This window comes from Mobula birostris, chromosome 30, assembly GCF_030028105.1.
Source record: "Mobula birostris isolate sMobBir1 chromosome 30, sMobBir1.hap1, whole genome shotgun sequence".
Lineage (NCBI taxonomy): Eukaryota > Metazoa > Chordata > Chondrichthyes > Myliobatiformes > Myliobatidae > Mobula > Mobula birostris.
In genome coordinates this window covers 40086342-40108902 of record NC_092399.1, presented here as the reverse complement: position 1 = coordinate 40108902, position 22561 = coordinate 40086342, and the positions used below count along the sequence as shown (strand labels likewise).

General features: G+C 50.0%; 1 protein-coding gene across 1 annotated transcript in view; it reads right to left on the bottom strand.

Annotated features, from left to right (window-relative positions):
* col16a1 (collagen, type XVI, alpha 1) overlaps positions 1-22561 on the bottom strand; it is a 401818-nt gene that overhangs the window by 121584 nt on the left and 257673 nt on the right. The window contains exons 31-35 of the mRNA XM_072247276.1: positions 14974-15027; positions 14827-14868; positions 13261-13296; positions 3954-4007; positions 844-912 (exon numbers count right to left, since the gene is read on the bottom strand). Of these exons, the coding sequence (XP_072103377.1) occupies positions 844-912; positions 3954-4007; positions 13261-13296; positions 14827-14868; positions 14974-15027 (255 nt within the window). The remainder of the gene's footprint in view (positions 1-843; positions 913-3953; positions 4008-13260; positions 13297-14826; positions 14869-14973; positions 15028-22561) is intronic.

The following is a 22561-nucleotide window of genomic DNA, read 5'->3' as shown; positions in this document are numbered from 1 at the left end:
AGACTAGACAGGCTAGACCACAGCTACAGCCACTGTGATAGACTCAGATCTGGCAATATGGAGCTGCATCTTAGTATCAGTGCTTCTCTTGAACAGGGCAGCTGGGTGCTATGTCCAGCACTCTGAGTCCAGCAGCATGGAGCTAGACTACATGATCATCCAGGAAGCACTTTGACACCCCCAGACTTTACAGCCTGATATGCGTCTGTGGGACCAGTTCCTGCAGGAAGAAGGCTTCTGGGATCAGTTCATATTTTGCAAAATGTAGAACCTGGGATCCAGAGATACACATACAACCCTTTGTCTGGTCTGCTGTGTAATCTGCTATTAATTATATATCCCTGCCCTTTTCCTGTACGTAGGAATTCATTGTAAGTCTCGAATATTCCTGGGATTTCCACACCTTTCAGATATCTCTGTACAGTATGACTGAGAGCAGTGAAACTTCCACCATGCAGGGCCATTAATCATTGCCAGGCCAGGTTCAGCCAGAGGTGAGACACAGCTTAACACTCCGCCTGTAATTTCCTGGGACGAGTGGTCCTGAGCCAGACTGTGCATGGGTAGAGGCACAGCAATGTGTGAGCAGGGCTCCCATAACCCTCTCTCTCTCTGGCTTGCCCCACAGCGGGTGTTTGTTGGGCTGAAACATGGGTCAACATCTTGCTCCTCTTTTTGGGGCCATGGCTCTTGTGATTAGTATGAGGCTGGGCTCGGGCGTGGGGGTGTGTGGGAGGATCTGAAATTCCTAGACCTTGGGCAAGGTTTGGAGTTGTGACGCTGTCCCTCTACTGCATCTCCAAGGTAATCTGGTCTGACTGTCAGGGGTGAGTGAACACTGACCTGTATCCCTGGCAATCCCACGCCTGGTGCTCCTGGGTGTCCTGGAATCCCGTGCTCTCCTGCTTGCCCCTAGAACACAAACAACACTCCAAGGAACCTGAAAACTTCTGTGTCGGTTCATTTAATAGAAACTTGCTCCTCCCACCAGGAGTCTCAGAGACTCTCAAGACTCCCTCGACCCCGTCTCACATTCTGTGGGTTACAACACTGATCCAGTCTCCCACTATGAAGGTCTCACACTGACCCATTTTCCAATTCTGGTTCAAAACACTGATGCAGTCTCCCAATCTGGGGATCCCAACACTGACCAAGTCTCCCATTCTAGGGGTTCAAACTGTACCAGTGTCCCAATATGAGGGTCTCCCACTGACTTAGTCTCCCATTTTGATGGTCTCCCACTGACTTAGTCTCCCATACCAAGGCTCTCACACTTACACAAACTCCCACTCTAACGGTCTCACACTGACTGACTGTCCGACAGTGAGGAACACACACTGACCCAGACGGTCACTCTGAGGGTTTCAGACTGACCTAATCTTCCACACTGAGGAGATCACACCGATCCAATCATTCACACTGACCTAGGCTTCCGTACTGAGGGGATCACACTGACCCAGTCTCCCATTCTGGGGATCACACACTGACCAAACTTCACATTCTGGGGGTCCCAGACTGACCCCATCTCCAATTCTGGGGGTCCCAACAGTGACTCAGTCTCCCACTGTGATGGTCCCAAACTAAACAAGTCTCACATTCTGGGGTCCCACACTGACCCAGTGACCCCCTATGAGGGTCTCACACTGACCCATTTTCCCATTCTGGAGTCAAAACACTGACCCTGTCTCCCATTCTGAGGGACCCCAGAATACCCCAGTCTCCCACTCTGGGGATCTCACACTGACCCTGTCTCCCATTCTGGGGGTCCCAATACTGACCCTGTCTCCCACTATGAAGGTCACACTGACCCAGTCTCCCACTGACCCATTTTTCCATTCTGGGGTCAAAACACTGACCAAGTCTACCATTCTGGGTGTCTCACAATGTTCCAGTGCCCCATTATATGGGTCCCGCACTCCCATTATACGAATCTTCCATTGACTTATCTCCCACAATCAGCGTCTCACACTAACACAATCTCCCACGCTAAGGTCTCACACTGACCCAGTTTATCATTCTGGGGTTCCACACTGATCCAGTCTGCCAGGCTAAGGGTCTTAAATGTTACTGTCTCCCACTCAGGGGGTCCCCACAGGGACCCAGTCTCCCTCACTGAGAGTCTCACGCCAACACAATATCTCATTCTGGGTGTTCAGAACACTGACACAGTCTCCCACACTGAGAGTCTCACGTGACCCAATCTCTCACACTGAGGGTCTTACAGTGACCCAGTCTGCCAGACTGACCCAGTTTCCCATTCTGGGGTCCCACACTGATCCAGTTTTCAATATTACTGTCTCCCATTCAGGGGTCCCTACACTGAGAGACTCACACTGACACAATATCTCATTCTGGGTGTTCAGAACACTGACACAATCTGCCACACTGAGGGTCTCGCATACTGCAGATCTCACACTGACCCAGTCTCTTACACAGAGTCCACATGATCCAGTCTCCCATTTTGGTGGTCCTATACTGACTCAAATTCCCACTCTGAGGGTCTCATGCTGACCCTGTCTCCCATTCTGATGGTTGCACTGCTGACTCAGTCTCCCACCCTACGGGTCTCCACACTACCAGGTCTGCCATTCTGACCCAGACTCTCACAATGACCCACTCTCCCACACTGAGGTCTTGCAACACAGAGCCATTCTGGGGGTCACAATATGACCCAGTTTCACATTCTGTGGGTCCCCATACGGACCCAGTCTGCCTTTCTGAGGGTCTCACACTGACCTGCTCTCTTACACTGAGGCTCACACACTGTCCCAGTCTCCCATTCTGGAGGTCCCACATTGACCCATTCTCTTACACTGGTGGTCAGAAGACTCACCCAGTCTCCCACTCTGAGGGTCACACACTGACCCAGTTTACCAGAATGAGGGTCTCACTCTGACCCAGTCTCCTATGCTGTGGGTCTCACTCTGACCCAGTATCCCACACTGACCCAGTCTCTCAAACTGACCCAAACTCCCACACTGACCCACACTGAGGGTCTAACACTTACCCAGTCTTCCACACTGACCCATTCTCCTGCACTGGTGGTCATAAGACTCACCATGTCTCCCAGTCTGAGGGTCACACACTGACCCAGTTTACCACAGTGAGAGTCTCACTCTGACCCAGTCTCCTACGCTGTGGGTCTCACACTGACCCAGTGTCCGATTCTGGGGTTTCACTATGACCCAGTCTCCTACACTGAGGTTCTCATTCTGACCCAAACTCCCACACTGACCCAGTCTCCCACACTGACCCAGTCTCCCAGTCTGAGGGTCTCACCCTGACCCTGCCTCCGATTCTGGGGGTCCCAACACTGACCCAGTCTCCCTTCTGAGGGTCTCACAATGACCCAGTGTCTGACACAAGGGACCCCACACTGACCCAGACCACCACTCTGAGCTGCTCACACTGACGCAGTGTCTGACACCGAGGGTCTCACACTGACCCAGCCTCTCACAGGGTCCCAGTCTCCCACGCCGACCCAGTCTCCCTTCTGAGGGCCTCACACTAACCTACTCTTTCACACTGACCCGGTCTCCCTCACCGACCCAGTCTCCCTTCTGAGGGTCTCCCACACTGACCCAGTCTCTCACAGGGTCCCAGTCTCCCACACCAACCCAGTCTCCCTTCTGAGCGTCTCACACTAACCTATTCTTTCACACTGGCCCAGTCTCCCACACTGACCCGGTCGCTCACAGGGTCCCAGTCTCCCACACCGACCCAGTCTCCCTTCTGAGGGTCTCACACTAACCTATTCTTTCACACTGACCCAGTGTGACACTGAGAGCCACACACTGATCCAGACTGCCACTTCGAGTTTCTCACACTGACCCAGTCTCCAATACTGACCCAGTCTCTCACACTGACCCAGTCTTCCCTTCTGGAGGTCAGATGGTGAGATCATGAGCAGAGACAGGAGGGTGATGGCATTGGATTGGAGGAGGGACACCTACCTTGCTGCCTTTGGGACCTTCAGATCCGGGTATCCCCGGCACTCCAGGTTTACCCTGCGAGGAAGCACAGGATTAGAGTGAGTCAGGATGACAGTGGGTCAACCACCATGGAGGGGAGTATGCAGAAATAACCGAGCTGTCTGTTCAATGAAGACATAGTGAATGATGAAAGCTTTCGGAGAGGATGGTGTAACTGGGGTTATTCACACAGTCGGGCAATGCGCATAGCCCTCGTCACGCCAAATTTCCCTCACTGAGACTTAAGTTGGGGTATTTCACCGGGACCCTGTTTGATCTCACGCCATCAAGACACCTTTACATGCAGTGACACAGATTCAGGCGCAGCAGTCCACAGCTGACCTCCTGCACTGCATACTGCTCTAACCCTAAGGCCTCAATATCCTTGCTAGCAATAGTCTGTCGAGCTCCAGCTGGGAGGAAGAGTGGAGGTGTGGAGGAAAGGTGGGAGTTGGAGGTGAAGATGGTGGGTAGAGGGGAGGGTGAAGGTGTGAGGGGAGGGTACTTGTTGGTCTGTGCAGTTCCACTGAAAGACCAGGCATACGTATTGTGATAGGTGACCAGGGACAGAGAAGTCAGCAACTGTGACCAGAAATGTTTCACCATTCTCCTGCCCATCATGAAACATGCAGTATCCTCAGCTCGTACAGTTCTCTCTCTGTACCCCAGTACTTGGACTCAGCGCACTGCGTAAGAAGCATAAGGTTAAGGGACTTCGGATTGTAATAGGTTGTGTTCAGACTGAAGCAACTCTCCTGCATAATTAGTTAATAATTAAGCGATGAGAATCAAAGGGTTACCCGAGGCAGCAGATCTTATCACCTGTGAAACGCTCTTCACGAGGAACACTTCCATCAACCCCAGTGACTATGTATAGAGGAAGGATGCCCAGTTGCTGCTTCTCAGATGGAGCACTGCCAAATGGAGATGCAGGTGAATTCAACCTGGACCATCCATAATGTTGAGGACAATGCCAATAGTAATTACAGTGAGGCAGCCTCTGCACTGCTACTGTTGGCTTGGACAAAGAGCAATGGGTGACTCAGCTTTCTAAATTCATGTTGCAGGACCTCTTCTTCCTTTTTGCTCTGTCCTTATCACCACAATCTCTGGCTGTTCTTCACAAGGTAGGAATCTATTTTGATCACTTTCCTCTCAAACAGACAGCCCATGTTGGCTACCGTTGTTCAATGTTCCAATTGCAAAGTAAACTTATTTTCAAAGTGCATATATATCACCATATACTAGCTTGAGGTTCATTTTGGTGCAGGTATTTACAGGAAAATAAAGTAACACAACAGAATTTATGAAAAACCATGAAGACTGACCAACATCCAATCTGCAAAAGGGGACAAATTGTGCAAAGAATCATATTTTATTTTATTTAGCAATGCAGCAGCTCTTCAATCCGCACTGCCCAGCAAACCCTGACAACCCCGATTTAACCCTAATCTAATCGCTGCACGTCTTACAATAACAGTAGACAGGCCTGGTACATCTTTAGACTGTGGGAGGAAACGGACACATACCATGGGGAGGACGTACAGAGGATGCTGAGAATGTTCTCCGACGCCCCTGAGTTGTAATAGCGTTACACTAAGCGCCACCCTACCATGGTGACCATTTACAGAAGTTAATAAATAAATAGCAACAAGCTGTAGAGCCTAGAATGAGTCTACAGGTTGTGGTATCAGTTCAGAATTGAGGTGAGTGAAGTTAACCATGCCAGTTCAGGAGCCTGATGAGTGAAGGGTAATAACTGCTCCTGAACCTGGTGGTTTGGAACCTCAGGCCCCCTATACCTCCTGCCCAATGGTAAAGTGAGAAGAGAGCGTGGCCTTGATGATAGGGGTCCTTGTTGATGGACGCTGCCTTCTTGTGTAAGTGTGCTCCCTGATGACGAGGGCTTTGTCTGTTATGGATGGGCTGCAGCCACTACTTGTTGCTGACTTTTCCATTCATGGTCATGATGCAGCAAGTCAGAATTCTCTCTCCAGTGTATCATTAGAAGCTTGTCAAAGTTCTAGGGACATGCCTAACATGCCCAAACTTCGAAGAAAGGGAGGCATTGTCATGCATTTTTTGTGATAGCATTTACATTCTGGTCCCAGGACAGATCCTCTGATATGGTAACACTAAAGAATTTAAAGTTATTGATTCTCTCCCACTGTCTTCCAGGGAAAGCAGCAGTGGCCAAGTTTGTGGTGCCTTGGTTTGTTCTGCTGCACAGGAGGGGAGGGGTGGGACACAGCTCGGAGACAAATCATGATAAAGGACTCGATGGAAAAGGGAGCAGGCAGACAGTTCTGTGGCTGCATACGGCACTGAATTGAACATTGCCTCCAAATGGTCTGGGATATCTGGCAGCGTTGGGAGGACATTCTGACAACACAGGGTCACCAAAGATCATGTCTAAGCTGGTAATAAGGCCAGAGGTATAAAAGGGGAAGCGATCATACAATTTAGAGTAGTGGTTCCCAACCACCGGGCCGCGGATCGGTACCGGGCCGCAAAGCATGTGCTACCGAGCCATGAGGAAACGATATGATTTGGCGATATGAAACGATACGAGTCAGCTGCACCTTTCTTCATTCCCTGTCACGCACTGTTGAACTTGAAATAACCTACCAAATCATACCAAATAACACATAAAACCTAAAATAACACTAATAAATAGTAAAAGCAGGAATTATATGATAAATACACAGCCTATATAAAGAAGAAATAATGTATGTACAGTGTAGTTTCACTTAACAGAATCGGGAAGATTAAGCCAAAACCGATTTGTAGAAAAAAATCTGCACGTACACACATGCGCATGTCATGTATACGTCACAGGTGCCCGCGCAAGGCTTCATGGTCATGGTAGTCTTTCTCGGGGTAAACACAAGTGTCTCGTATTTGACTGCTACTTTTGTCCCTTGTTTGGGAGTGAGAAAGTTGGAAACCCTACTTGAACAGCCCCCACTCCCCTGTCGGCTAGTCCGCAAGAATATTGTCAATATTAAATCCGTCTGCGGTGCAAAAAAGGTTGGGGACCCCTGATTTAGAGGGCTACACTATAGATTAAAGTGTGGGACATGAGTACAGGAATAAGAAGATGGGCCAGGTGACTGTGTGTGGTGTGTGGGGGTGGGAGGGGGTGGAATTTCCGGATCATTGCAACCACTTGCAGGCAAGTTAGGACAAGCTGGATGGGCTACATTTGCACCAGAAAGGATCCAGCATCCCTGCAGAGAGCTTTACTAATGTTAGGGATGGTTTGTACAGTTGGGAGGGTGATGCAGATAGGAGGTTCAGTAAACAGGACAGTCATGGGAATGCAAAGGTGCTTGGGAGGACTGAGGACTAAATTGCATCTATTTTAATGCCGGGAGGCAGGCTGGTAAGGCCAATGAACAGAAGCAGCAGTTAGCATGTGGGAACACAATACTGTCACCAGAGACGTGGTTAAAGGCCAGCTCAGTGATTCAGGCATTGAAGAGGAGGAAGTGAAAGAAAAGGGGGTATTGCAATGTTGATGAAGGAGAACATCACTGTGGTCATGAGGAAGGACATAGATTAAGGAGCTTTGAGATAAAGGAACAGAATTCGGCTATTTGGCCCATTGATTCTACTCTGCCATTCCATCATGGCTGATTTATTATCCCTCTCAACCCCTTCCCTCTATAACATTTGACGCCCTGTCTGATTAAAACCTGATAAATCTCTGCTTTATTTCCCATTGCTACCTGTAAAAGAGTTTGTACGTTCTCCCCGTGACTGTGTGAGTTTCTTCTGCGTGCTCCAGATTCCTCCCATAGTCCAAAGTCGTACCAGTTGGTAGGTCAGTTGGTCATTGTAAATTGTCTCGTGATTAGGCCAGGATGAGATCGGGGGATTGCTAGGCGCTGTCGCTCGTAGGGTCGGAAGGGCTGACTCTGTGCTCTATATTAATCAATCAATTGTAGTCGCGCACAAATGTGCTACTAAAGAAACACACGGAGGCAGAGAGAGCTGAACTCAGAATGCCTTTACTGATTCAAAATCGCGCGCTTAAATCTCCCCTCCCATGGGCCCCCGTGACCCACGAGGTGGCCGTGACGTCAAACTGTTCCCGGAAGATCTGCCCCAAGTGAATAGTTCCAAACACGCTACTGTGTGCCTGCCCGCGGCTCTCGATGGCGGTTCGAGTCCCGCGTGTGCAGGCCGCCCCCCCCCCCCCCCAGAAACGTCCATCGGGGGGTGGAGCCCCCAGTCTGTGTGGTTTGCCTGGGTGGCCAGCCTCGCCGGGGCGGTGCGGGTACCCTCACTGGTTGTTCAATGTCCAAGTGCGCCGGTTTGAGGTGGTCCACTGTAAAAGTCTCTCCTGGCCACCCACCTCCACGACACACGTGGTTCCGTTGTGCCGGATCACCCGGAATGGTCCCTCATACGGCCGCTGTAGAGGTGACCTGTGCATGCCCCTGCGAATAGAAACATACTCACAGTCTCGGAGGTCTGCAGGGGTGAAGGATGGCGTGGGACCATGCCTGGAGGTCGGGACCGGAGCCTGGGTCCCTACCTTGTCCCGCAGCCTCGTTAGCACCACTGCTGGAGTTTCTTCCGAACCTCGGGCCTCTGGTACGAACTCGCCCGGGACCGTCAGGGGGCACCGTAGACTAATTCTGCCGAGGTGTCCAGGTCCTCCTTGGGGACAGTGCGGATGCCCAGTAGGACCCAGGGAAGCTCACCTGTCCAGTTGGGGCCCCTGAGGCCCGCCATCAGGGCCGACTTGCGATGCCGGTGGAATCGCTCTACCAAACCGTTGGACTGGGGATGGTACGCTGTGGTGTGATGCAGCTGGGTGCCCAGGAGCTGCGCCAGTGCTGTCCACAAACCAGACGTGAACTGTGCCCCTCTGTCAGAGGTGATGTCCGTTGGGAGGCCAAACCTGACGATCCAGTTTGCAATGAGCGTCCTGGTGCAGGACTCAGTGGACGTGTCTGCAAGCAGTATGGCCTCCAGCCATCTAGTGAACCTGCCTACCATGGTAAAGATATACCTGGTGCCCCGGGAGACTGGCAGGGAGCCGACGATGTCCACGTGGATGTGTTGGAACCTCCTGTGTGTCGGCTGGAACTGCTGGAGGGGAGCCTTCACGTGCCGCTGGACTTTGGCAGTCTGGCAGTGTACGCAGGCCCTGGTCCAGTGTCCGACCTGTTTGCGCAAACCGTGCCAGACGAATCTGTCCGCTACCAGATTGATGGACGCCCGGATGGACGGGTGGGCCAGGTCGTGCAGCGTGTCAAACGCCTGGTGCCTCCATGCTGCTGGTACCACGGGTCGGGGTTTGCCAGTAGACACGTCGCACAGGAGTCGATCTGCTGCCGGGCTGATGGAAGCGTGCTCCAACTGGAGCCCCGAAACGGTGGTGCGGTAAGCCGGGATCTCAGTGTCCGACCATTGTGCTTCTGCTAGTACTGCGTAGTCTATTCCTGAGGATGACATGCCTACTGAGTGGAGGCAGGGGCGAGACAGTGTGTCAGCGACGACGTTGTTCTTCCCTGCGATGTAGCGGACGTCCATGGTGAATTCTGAAATGAAGGACAGGTGCCTCTGCTGCCGAGCCGACCGTGGGTCCGATACCTCGGCCAGTGCGAAGGTGAGGGGCTTGTGGTCTGTTTACACTGTGAACTCCCTTCCCTCGAGGAAGTACCAGAAATGCCGGGCAGCCAGGTAAAGCGCTAGCAACTCTCTGTCGAAAGTGTTGTACTTCACCTCTGGTGGCCGTAGGTGCCAGCTGAAGAAAGCGAGTGGTCACCACTGGTCCTCGACGAGCTGCACCAGGACTCCGCCGACTGCCGTGTCGGAAGCGTCGACTGTGAGTGCCATGGGTACATCGACTCTCGGGTGCACTAGGAGGGCCGCCTTTGCCGGCGCCTCCTTGGTCTGCTCGAAGACCTCCGTGGACTCCGCACCCCGTGCCACTTCTTTGGCCTTGCCGGCCATCAGGCTGAACAAGGGTCTCATGATGCGTGCCGCCGCCAGCACGAACTGATGATAAAAGTTGACCATCCCCACGAACTCCTGCAGGCCCTTGACCGTGCTGGGCTTGAGGAACTGCGCCATGTCGGTTGACTCTGTGGCCCAAGAAGTCGATCTCCGTCAGCCCGAACTGGCACATCGCCAGATTGATTGCCAGTCCGTGGTCGCTCAGGCATTGGCAGAGCTGGCGCAAATGTGCCACGTGCTCTTGGTGTGAACTGCTGGCCACCAGGATATCATCCAAGTAAATGAAAACGACATCCAGGCCGCGTCCCACCGAGTCCATGAGCCTTTGGAAAGTTTGGGCTGCATTCTTGAGATCAAAAAGCATCCTCAGGAATTCGAACAAGCCGAATGGGGTGATGAGGGCTGTCTTGGGCACGTCGTCGGGGTGCACTGGGACCTGATGGTATCCCCTGACCAGGTCGATTTTTGAGAAGATAGTCACTCCGTGCAGGTTTGCCGTGAAGTCCTGGATGTGGGGTACCAGGTATCTGTCGGTGGTTGTGGCGTCGTTGAGCCTTCTGTAGTTTTGGGCACCATGTGCAGCAGGGATGCCCACAGGCTGTCTGAGCGGCGTACGATTCCCATCTCTTCCATCTTACGGAACTCCTCTTTGGCGAGGTGGAGCTTGTCGGGTGGGAACCTGCGAGCTCGGGCGTGCAGCGGCGGTCCTTGCGTGGCGATGTGGTGCTGCACACTGTGCTTGAGGTCGGCCATGGAGAACTGCATGGTGACTATGGATGGGAATTCCGCCAACACCCTGGCGAATTCGTTACCCGGAGGGTCATGGAATCTAGATGGAGGGCTGGTAGCTTGGCTTCTCTGAGCTGAAAAGTCTGGAACGTCTCGGTGTGGACCAAACGCCGACCTTTTAGGTCGACCAGGAGGCAGTTGGCTCATAGGAAATCTGCCCCTAGTAGTGGCTGTGACACCGCTGCCAACGTGAAAGTCCAAGTGAAACGGCTGGACCCGAAATGCAGTGAGATAGTACGTCCGAATACTGGTGCGATTTGCAGCGGTGCATTCAGATCCTGGGACCGCGTTACGAGTGTCCATGTTCAGGGGGCGGGGGAGTATGCTGACTTCGGCCCCGGTGTCTACCAGGAATCGCTGCCCGGAGTGTCGGTCCCAGAGGTACAGGAGGCTGTCTCAGTGGCCAGCCGTCATAGCCATTAGCGACGGCTGGCCCCGGCGTTTCCCGGAAAAGCACATGGTGGACAAACAGCGCCTGTTTCCGAACTTTCATCTTTTTCCCCCTTTGGTCTCGACGGCTTCGGTTGCGGGGCCTGGGCTTTGGGCCGCGCGATCGTGGCTAGGCCAATGGAGGCTGCTCTACGTTGCTTGCTCTGCCAAAGGACATCTGCTTTAGCCGCGACCCTGCATGGGTCGCTGAAATCCTCACTCACGAGGAGGAGGTGAATGTCCTCTGGCATTTGCTCGAGCAACAACTGTTCAAATAAAAGGCACGGCTTATGGCTGTCCATGAGCGCCAGCATATCATTCATGAGCTCGGATGATGTGTGTGGGAAGGCCGTCCATGTGTAGGAGCCGCGCGGCCCGCTCGCGGCGGGAGAGTCCGAAGGTACAGATCAGGAGCGCCTTAAGCTTAGGGCACCTGTCCTCCATTGGTGGCCGGCGTAGGAAGTCGATGATCCAGCCTGCCGTCTCCTGGTCCAGCGCGCAGACCATGTAGTAGTACTGCGTGGCGTCGGCTGTAATGTCTCTGATATTGAACTGAGGCCCAGCCTGCTTGAGCCAAACATGGGGCTGAGTGGCCCAGAAAGTCAGGAGCTTCAGAGAGACCCCGCTGTGCGAGTCGCTCAAACTCATGGTTGGTCGCTGAGTCGCTGGCTCCAGATGCCATGTGGAACGTTGGGGTCACCAATGTAGTCACACACAAATGTGCTACTAAAGAAACACACAGAGGCAGAGAGAGCTGAACTCAGAATGCCTTTACGGATTCAAAATCGTGCGCTTAAATCTTCCCTCCCATGGGCCCATGACCCATGGGGAGGATGTGACGTCAGACTGTCCCCGGAAGGTCCGCCCCAAGCGGCTAGCTCCAAACGCGCTACCGCATGTCTGCCCGCGGCTCCTGATGGTGGTTTGAGTCCCGCGTGTGCGGGCTGCCACAGCCTCTTATCTTGTTACGCAGCCAGCCTCCTGTGCAGCTCTTGTCAGAGGCCTTCCAATCCCATGTCACCTCTTTCTAAGGATTTGATTTCATTCTTTTTGTACCAACAGAGCCACCCCACCTCGTCTGCCAACCTACCTGTCCTTTCAATTTAATACTAAGCTCCCAAATATGATCTTCTTTCAGCCACAGCTCAGTGATAGCCACAACATCAAAGCTGCCAATTACTAACTGTTATTTTGTATACAGCATGCATTCAAATATAACACCTTCAGACTGTATTCATCACCTTTGTCAGCTTTGCCCCCATGTTACCAGAAGTTAGGTTTAGGGCTTAGGGTTCAGTGGGGCCCAGATGTGGTCGAAGTGAGTAGAGAGCGATTGGTTATGATAGGAGGGGGGGGATGGGGATTCCTAGAATCATAGACACGTGCAGCACTGAAACAAGACTTTTGGGCTGTAGTTAAGTACCTAACTCCACCACCTCCCTCTGTGTGAAAAACCTACCTTCAGGTCTGCTTTAAATGTATCCCCTCTCACCTTAAAACTGTGTCCATTAGTTTGAGGCTCCTCTCCTTTGGGGAAAAAAGGATTCTGACTCTCCACTTCTAATACCTCTAATAATTTTACAGATCTCTATAAGGTAACTCCTTAGCCTCCTATACAACCTGCTCAATCTCTGCTTATAATTACAGCCTCCATTCCACACATCATCCGAGTGAATATCTTCTGTGTTCTCTCTATCACTAGTACATCTTCCTTGGAACGTGGTAGCTAAATCTGAGGAGGGAGGCACTCTCACAATGTTGAAGCATTTAGATTTCAGGATGAACACTTGAACTGCCAAGGCATAGAAGGCAAAGGACCAAAAATTGGTTTGTACAATTGGATGGATAGGTACTTGATGGTCAGGAAGATTATGATGGGCTGAATAGTCTGTAGGATTCCATGGTTTTATGTATACAGGCCAGCACTGGGAGACAAGCAGCACTCGACATACAAGCTCATAAACACAGGTAGGCGATTTACAGACCCATGGAAAGAGGCTGTGGGATTGTGGGCAATGATATTCGGGCTCAGCTGACACTTGCACTGGGCACATAGACAGTTTGCATCTCTACGGAAATACTCCAAGTATTTACTCACCGGCTCTCCTGGTTTCCCCACACTGCCATCCTTACCCTGAAAGTAAGAACGTTTAAACCTGAGTTATTTAAATCTTCACCTCCGCCATGGACGGTCCCAAGCCTGGCTGTGAAAGGAGGATTGGAGATGGGGCTAGCAACCCCATCCCGTAAAAACCCAGAGACTCAGAAACGCCAACAGATGCTCCAAAGACCTCATCCCTGGGGGTGGGGAAGGATCTTTGCCGAGAAGACGAAAGATGGATTACACCTGGGGACAACTGGAAAAATTGGACCAGGACAGAGTACTCTTGCAGCTGCTCTCGGCAGTCTCTGTCCCAGTGGAAGATGATGGGCTTCAGAAGAAGAAGAAAAAGAACAACCTGGACGTTCACTCTGCAGCAGCAAGAGTTTTCACACAAGAAACTTCCACAGAAGAGTCCCAGTAAGCACTGTCTCTGGCAGAAGGAGAGGCAGGAAATCCAGCAAACAAGAGACAGGAATAACAGACAGGGAGAGGGAGAGGTACAGAGAAACAGACAGCCAGACACGCAGGTGGAGCACACCTAACGAGGGGAGAGGGTGAGAGTAAGAGAGAGGAAGGGAGGGATGGGGGAAAGGGATGGGGGAGGGGGGGGAGAGAAGGGGGGGAGAGAAGGGGGGGAAAAGGGGGGGGAGAAGGGGGGGGAGAAGGGGGGGGAGAAGGGGGGGGAGAAGGGGGGGGGGAGAAGGGGGGGAGAGAAGGGGGGGAGAGAGGGGGGAGAGAGGGGGGGAGAGGAGGGGGGGAGAAGGGGGGAGAGAAGGGGGGAGAGAAGGGGGGGGAGAAGGGGGGGAGAGAAGGGAGAAAGAGGAGTAAGAGAAGGGCAGAGAGAGGGGAGAAGGAAGGAAGAGGATGAGTGAGAGAGAGGACCACATGTTAACAACTTCCCCTCATCCAACCACCACATAACACCACTCATTTGCCCTCCCACGTAAGATAGCCCTAACCCTCTCAGTACCACTCATGTGCACTTCTCCAGGGGTCTTGCCTTTGAAATCCTGACCCAGGTTCCCATCACTCTCTACCTCACTATGTGAAGTTCTCCAGTCCTATCTCCAGCTCTGACATTGGAGCACACATCATCCCACAGCTCCTGCCCCCAACACTCCAAACCATTCATGTATCGGCAAGGGTTTGCCACTGAAACATTAACTTTATTTCTCTTTCCACAGAGTTGATTTGCCTTGCTGAGTGTTTCCCGGTAACTTTTCATTAAAACCTGCCGGAAAATCCCTGGTATAGTTTGTTCTCCAGACCCATTTGAAAAGTCCACTGTGGAACTCTCAGAGGTGGCTGATGGACTGACAGTTCTGAGGGGTGGGTAAACAGTGTTCTTGGTCTCAGGAGAACACTGTGTCAATGGCAGAAGGTAATCACCTTCCACAAACTGCCCACGCACGCACCCGCCCGCCCCAGACACCCACTCCCCATTGGTTCCCACACTGGCATCATCAGCTACCCCAGAGCCCACAAACTGCAAAAGTGAGTCATCCCCTACCCCGAAACACCACCTGAGGAGAAGATGAACACAAGTTGATGTGAACTCACCGGCAGGCCAGGCTGTCCGACTCCAGGGGGTCCCCTCTGCCCCTGTTAAATATAAAGAGAGCAAATTGTTAATTCACTAGTCATATTCAGCTGAGGTCAGCACAGAGATCCTTCAAACGTCATATGACATGACACCCTCACACTCACCTTCTCTCCCTTCAGACCCGGACTGCCCGCCTGTCCTTGCAGACCTGGCAGACCCTATGGCAATGGAAAAACACACCAAAATGAGAGATTAGCACACACACTAAACACACACACACACACACACACACACACACACACCAAACACACATGGGATGGTAGTTTGCCTCCCAGGTGCTAGGGTCCGGGATGTTTCTGAAGTGGGAAGGAGAACAGCCAGAGGTTGTGGTACATCCTGTCCCGTCTCAATGACTTACCCAACTTAATGTGAAGTACTCCAGGCTACTGTGGAAGGCGAGGGAGGAGATTGCTGAGTCTCTGGCGATGATCCTTGCATCATCAGTGGGGACAGAAAAGGTTCCATAGAACCATAGAACATTACAGCACAGAAACAGGCCTTTTGGCCCTTTTTGGCTGTGCCGAACCATTTTTCTGCCTAGTTCCACTGACCTGCACCTGGAACATATCCCTCCATACACCTCTCATCCATGTACCTGTCCAAGTTTTTCTTAAATGTTAAAAGTAAGCCCGCATTTACCACTTCATCTGGCAGCTCATTCCACACTCCCACCACTCTGTGTGAAGAAGCCCCCCCCAAATGTTCCTTTTAAACTTTTCCCCCTTCATCCTTAACCTATGTCCTGTTTTTTTTTTTCTCCCCTAGCCTCAGTGGAAAAAGCCTGCTTGTATTAACTCTATCTATACCCATCATAATTTTATATACCTCTATCAAACCTCCCCTCATTCTTCTATGCTCCAGGGAATAAAGTCCAAACCTATTCAACCTTTCTCTGCAACTTAGTTTCTCAAGACCGGGCAACATCCTTGTAAACCTTCTCTGCACTCTTTCAAACTTATCAATATCCTTCCTGTATTTTATTGACCAAAACTGCACACAATGTAATCCTCCGGAGGATTGGTTGCGGATGTTGTTCCCTTATTCAAGAAAGGGAGTAGAGATAGCCCAGAAAATTATAGACCAGTCAGTCTTACTTCAGTGGTTGGTAAGTTGATACAGAAGCTCCTGAGAGGCAGGATTTATGAACATTTGGAGAGGCATAATATGATTAGGAATAGTCAGCATGGCTTTGTCAAAGGCAGGTCGTGCCTTATGAGCCTGATTGAATTTTTGGGGATGTAACTAAACATGTTGATGAAGGTAGAGCAGTAGATGTAGTGCAGATGGATTTCAGCAAGGCATTTGATAAGGTACCCCATGCCAAGCTTATTGAGAAAGTAAGGAGGCATAGGATCCAAGGGGACATTGCTTTGTGGACCCAGAATTGGTTTGCCTACAGAAGGCAAAGAGTGGTTGTAGACAGGTCATATTCTGCATGTAGGTCGATGACCAGTGGCGTGCCTCAGGGATTCTGGAGTCTCCAGGCCTCCCGGATGTCCACATCTGCGCCAGGTGCACCGAGATGCAGCTCATAAGAGACCGCGTTAGGGAACTGGAGCTGCAGCTCGATGACCTTTGTCTTGTCAGGGAGAGTGAGGAGTTGACAGAGAGGAGTTACAGGCAGGTGGTCACACTGGGGCCACAGGAGTCAGACAAGTGGGTCACGGCTTGGAGGGGGAAGGGGAAGAGTCAGGTAATAGAGAGTACCCCAGTGGTTGTGCCCCTTGACAATAGGTACTCCTGTTGGAGTACTGTTGGGGGGGACAGCTTACCTGGGGAAAGCAACAGTGGCTGTGCCTCCGGCACAGAGTCCAGCCCTGTAGCTCAGAAGGGTAGGGAAAGGAAGAGGAGAGCAGTAGTAATAAGGGACTCGATAGTAAGGGGGTCAGATAGGTGATTCTGTGGACGCAGTCCGGAGACGCAGATGGTAGTTTGCCTCCCTTGTGCCAGGGTCCGGGATATTTCTGATCGCATCCAAGATATCCTGAAGTGGGAGGGAGAGGAGTCAGAGGTTGTGGTACATATAGGTATCAATGACATAGGTAGGAAAAGGGGAGAGGTCCTGAAAGGAGAATATGGGGAGTTAGGAAGGGAGTTGAGAAAAAGGACCGCAAAGGTAGTAATCTCAGGATTAGTGAAACGTGGTTGCAGGAGGGGTGTGATTGGCACTAAATATTCCAGGATTTTGTTGCTTCAGGTGTGACAGAATAGGAGGGGCAAGAGGGGGAGGTGTTGCATTGCTTGTCAGAGAAAATATAACTGGCAAGATACATTAGTGGACTCGTCCAGGGAGGCTATTTGGGTGGAATTGAGGAATAGGAAAGGTGTAGTGACGCTTATAGCGGTGGAAACTGGGCCTTAGCACTCAGATCTGCACCTGGATCTTCAACTTCCTCACAGACAGGACTCAGGCTGTAAAAATAGGGGACAAGCTCTCCTCTACAATCACTCTGAGCACCGGTGCCCCACAAGGCTGTGTACTCAGCCCCCTGCTGTACTCTCTGTACACCCATGATTGTGTAGCCAAGTTTCCATCAAACTCAATATATAAGTTTGCTGATGACACAACAATTGTAGGCCGTATCTCGGGTAATGATGAGTTTGAGTACAGAGAGGAAATTAAGAACCTGGTAGCATGGGGCGAAGACAGTAACCTATCCCTCAACGTCAGCAAGACGAAGGAATTGGTTGTTGACTTCAGAAGGAGTAGTGGACCGCACGACCCAATTTACATCGGTGGTGCGCAAGTGGAACAGGTCAAAAGTCTTAAGTTCCTCGGGGTCAATATCACAAATGACCTGACTTGGTCCAACCAAGCAGAGCTCACTGCCAAGAAGGCCCACCAGCACCTTTACTTCCTGAGAAATCTAAAGAAATTTGGCCTGTCGCCTAAAACCCCTCACTAATTTTTATACATGCACCGTAGAAAGCATTCTTCTGGGGTGCATCACAACCTGGTATGGAAGTTGTCCTGTCCAAGACCAAAAGAAGCTGCGGAAGACTGTGAACACGGTGCAGCACATCACAGAAACCAATCTTCCGTCTGTGGACTCACCTTACACCGCACGCTGTCGGAGAAGTGCTGCCAGGATAATTAAGGACACGACCTACCCAGCCAACAGACTTTCTGTCCCTCTTCCCTCCGGGAGAAGGTTCAGGAGTTTGAAGACTCGTACGGCCAGATTTGGGAACAGCTTCTTTCCAACTGTGATAAGACTGCTGAATGGATCCTGAACCGGATCTAGGCCGTACCCTCCAAATATCCGGACCTGCCTCTCGGTTTTTTTGCACTACCTTACTTCCCATTTTTCTATTTTCTATTTATGATTTATAATTTAAATTTTTAATATTTACTAATTTTAACTATTTTTAATATTTTTAATATTTAATATTTGTAATCCAGGGTGAGAGAAGCGCAGATTCAAATATCGCTGATCACTGTACGTTCTAGAACTAATTGTTTGGTGACAATAAAGTATAAAGTATTATCGACAACCTAATGGGGACCGAGAACTGAAGGAGCAAATTTGTAAGGAGGTAGCAGATATTTGTAGTAAGCACAAGGTTGTGATTGTGGAAGATTTTAATTTTCCACAAATAGACTGGGAAGCCCATTCTGTAAAAGGGCTGGATAGTTTGGAGTTTGTCAAATGTGTGCAAGATAGCTTTTTGCAGCAATACATAGAGGTACCAACTAGAGAAGGGGCAGTTTTGGATCTCCTGTTAGGGAATGAGATAGGTCAGGTGACGGAGGTATATGTTGGAGAGCAGTTCGGGTCCAATGATCACAATACCATTAGTTTCAATATAATTATGAAGGATACGACTGGACACAGGGTTGAGATTTTTGACTGGAGAAAGGCTAACTTTGAGGAGATGTGAAAGGATTTAGGAGGAGTGGATTGGGACAATTTGTTTTATGGGAAGGATGTAATAGAGAAATGGAGGTCATTTAAAGGTGAAATTTTGAGGGTACAGGATCTTTATGTTCCTGTTAGGTTGAAAGGAAAGGTTAAAAGTTTGAGAGAGCCATGGCTTTCACGGGATATAGGAAACTTGGTTCAGAAAAAGGGGGATTTACAATAAATATAGGCAGCTTGGAGTTAATGAGGTGCTCGAGGAATATAAAGAATGTAAAAAGAATCTTAGGAAAGAAATTAGAAAAGCTAAAAGAAGATATGAGGCAGCTTTAGCAAGTAAGGTGAAAATGAATCCAAAGGGTTTCTACAGTTATATAAATAGCAAAAGGATAGTGAGGGATAAAATTGGTCCCTTAGAGAATCAGAGTGGACGGCTATATGCGGAGCCAAAAGAGATGGGGGAGATTTTTAACAATTTCTTTTCTTTGGTGTTCATTAAGGAGAAGGACATTGAATTGTATAAGGTAAAGGAAACGAGAAGGGTAGTTATGGAAAGTATGACGATTAAAGAAGAGAAAGTACTGGCACTTTTAAGGAATATAAAAGTGGATAAGTCTCGACGTCATGACAGGATATTCCCTAGGACCTTGAGGGAAGTTAGTGTGGAAATAGCAGGGGCTCTGACAGAAATATTTCAAATGTCATTAGAAACGGGGATGGTACCGGATGATTGGCATATTTCTCATGTGGTTCCATTGTTTAAAAAGGGTTCTAAGAGTAAACCTAGCAATTATTGGCCTGTGAGTTTGTCGTCAGTGGTGGGTAAATTGATGGAAAGTATTCTTAGAGATGGTATATATAACTATCTGGGTAGACAGGGTCTGATTAGGAACAGTCAACATGGATTTGTGCGTGGAAGGTCATGTTTGACAAATCTTATTGAATTTTTTGATGAGGTTACTAGGAAAGTTGACGAGGGTAAAACGGTGGATGTTGTCTATATGGACTTCAGTAAGGCCTTTGACAAGGTTCCACATGGAAGGTTAATTAGGAAGGTTCAATCGTTAGGCATTCATATCGAAGTAGTAAAATGGATTTAGCAGTGGCTGGATGGGAGACGCCAGAGAGTAGTGGTGGATAACTGTATGTCAGATTGGAGGACAGTGTGTTGCGGTGTGCCTCAGGGATCTGTACTGGGTCTGATGCTGTTTGTCACATATATTAATGATCTGGATGATGGGGTGATAAATTGGATTAGTAAGTATTGTCATGTGTGACACCAGGCAGAGTTACCGAACGGATGATGCTAATGAGAGAGATAAGAAAGACAATGGAGAAACATTCAAAATACTAATAAGAGAGAAGACAGGGATTAACAGGAAAGAAACACAATTCAGATATTGACAGACCGGTTGCTTTGAACCTGAACTGTTTGAAGTTTGATGGAAAGGTGATACCCCAGTGGGGGATAAAAGGAGCAGGTTTGCTAAGGCACGAGACACACCACTAGACCCTGGAAAGAGCAGTGTGCCCCCACAAGTTGGTGAGAGTTTGGAGGACAGGATCGCGGGAACCGACCAGAGGCTCACAGGGTGTAAAGGTACGATCGGTGGGAAACTGGGGTGTGTGTCCACCTCTGCCTGGGTGCCAGGTTCACCGCGGAAGAATGATCGTATCCAGAACGGAGGGGTCACAGTCGGTGGCCACAGCGGGATTAGAAGATATCAAAAGGTCTGCCCGAAACCAACTGCGAAGACATCAAAAGGTCTGCCCGAAACCAAATTGCATCTCTCTCTCTCCCTCTCTCCAATGGTATGACAACAGCGATTACTGCGAACTGCACTAAACTGAACTGAACTCTGCTTCACTTAAGACTGATCATTTTACCCCTAGACTGCGATAGAGCTTGGTTGGTTCCTATTACCCTAGTTCTGTGTATATGTGTATATTATCATTGCTAATTTGTTACATTTATATCCTTACGATTAGTGTACTGTATTACTTATTTCTTTAATAAAACTTTATTAGTTCCTAGTAATCACAGACTCCAACGAGCATTCCATTTCTGCTGGTTTGGCAACCCAGTTACGGGGTACGTAACATAAGTGGGTATCTTGTCCGGGATTTTGAACGCCAAAATTTGGGACTGGTTAAATTGATTGGGTTAGAGTTCCCGAAAGGAAAAAAAAAGGCAAACAGCAGAAATAGAGATTGAGGAATTTCTAAAGGCGCCAACCTTGGAGGCATTAGTGGATGTCAGAAAATTAGAATTGGCGACTGTTGCCAAACGGTTGAATCTTTTTAAGGGGAAGCCGACAATGAGGAGAGCGGAGATGCACAGAGCTATCATTGAGCATTATGTATCTAAAGGTGTGTTTCTGGTGGAGAAGCAGTGCAGCTGCAGACAGAAAAATTAAGACTCGAGCACGAGTTCCCAGTAAAGCAGCTAGAACGAGAAGAGAAAGAGAAGGAAAGGGAGTTTTGAGCTGGAGAAGTTAAGGATGACGTTAGGGAGGGCCAAATTCCGAACCAAGGTGGAGGGTTCAGGGCGACCCAGGAGGTTAGGTTGGTTTCCCCATTTGAGGAGGCCGATGTTGATCGGTACTTTCTACATTTTGAAAAAGTCGCTACAAGTCAGGACTGGCCGAGGGATAAGTGGGCTGTTTTGCTTCAGAGCATACTTAAGGGGAAGGCTCAGCAAGCTTACTCGGCATTATCCGCAGAAGATGCCCAGAGGTACGATGTGGTGAAAGAGGCTATAATCAGGATTTACGAGTTGGTCCCGGAGGCATACCGGCAAAGTTTCCGGAATGTGAGGAAACGTACTTAGAGTTTGCCCGTGAGATGCAGATGTGAGCATTGTGAGCAATAGTGAGCATTGGTGCGCCTCGAAAGGGGTCACTGGGGATTATGACAGACTGCTACAGCTAATACTGATTGAGCAATTTAAAGGTTGTGTCCCTGAAGGTATGAGGCCCTATCTAGATGAGAAAGAGGCAGAAACCTTAGCCGTGACTGCTAAGCTAGCGGACGAGTACGCGTTAACACACAAAGCCAAGTTTACCCCGAGTAAGAGCTACCAGAAGGGTAGTTGAGAGGGCGGAGAAAGTCCGCCGAAAAAGCCAGGAAGTAAGTCGGGGACTAGTGAGAAGGATAAGGAAGACAGGAGGCAGTTTGGTAGGAAGTCTCCTGGGGTCGTATGCTATAATTGTGGGAAAGCCGGTCACATCGCGTCCAGGTGTTTTGCCCCAAAGAAGGAAACGGGGAAAGGAAAAACGGTGACTCTGACTGGCTGTACTGAGCTGGCAAACAAACTGCTAGGGGTGAAGAGGTCTGATAGAGTTCAGGAAGGGCGCAAGAAGTTTATTTTGGCCGGATTGGTGTCGGTGAAGGAGGGGTCAAACCCAGTTCCAGTACGGATCTGGAGAGACATTGGGGCTTGTCAGTCATTGATCTTAACGAGGGTGTTAGACTTTAGTTCAGAGACCGAGACTGGGGAGATCAGTGTGATAAAAGGCATTGGGAAAGGGACTGAAGCAGTACCTTTGCACCAGATACACCTAAAAAGCGACTTGGTCTCCGGACTGGTCACGATAGGGGTGAGGCCCGAACTACTGATGGAAGACGTGGAGGTCTTACTCGGTAATGACCCTGCAGGTGGAGATGTGTACCCAGCAGTAAGATTGACAAGCCAGCCTGCCAGGACTGAGGACCCGCCCATGGACTCACAGTTTTATGCTGTTTGCGCAGTGACTCGGCGCATGTCCAGAAAGGCTGTCGAAGCGAATGTAGATTTAGCTGAGATGTTTTTACCAGCCTTGTACCAGGAGGG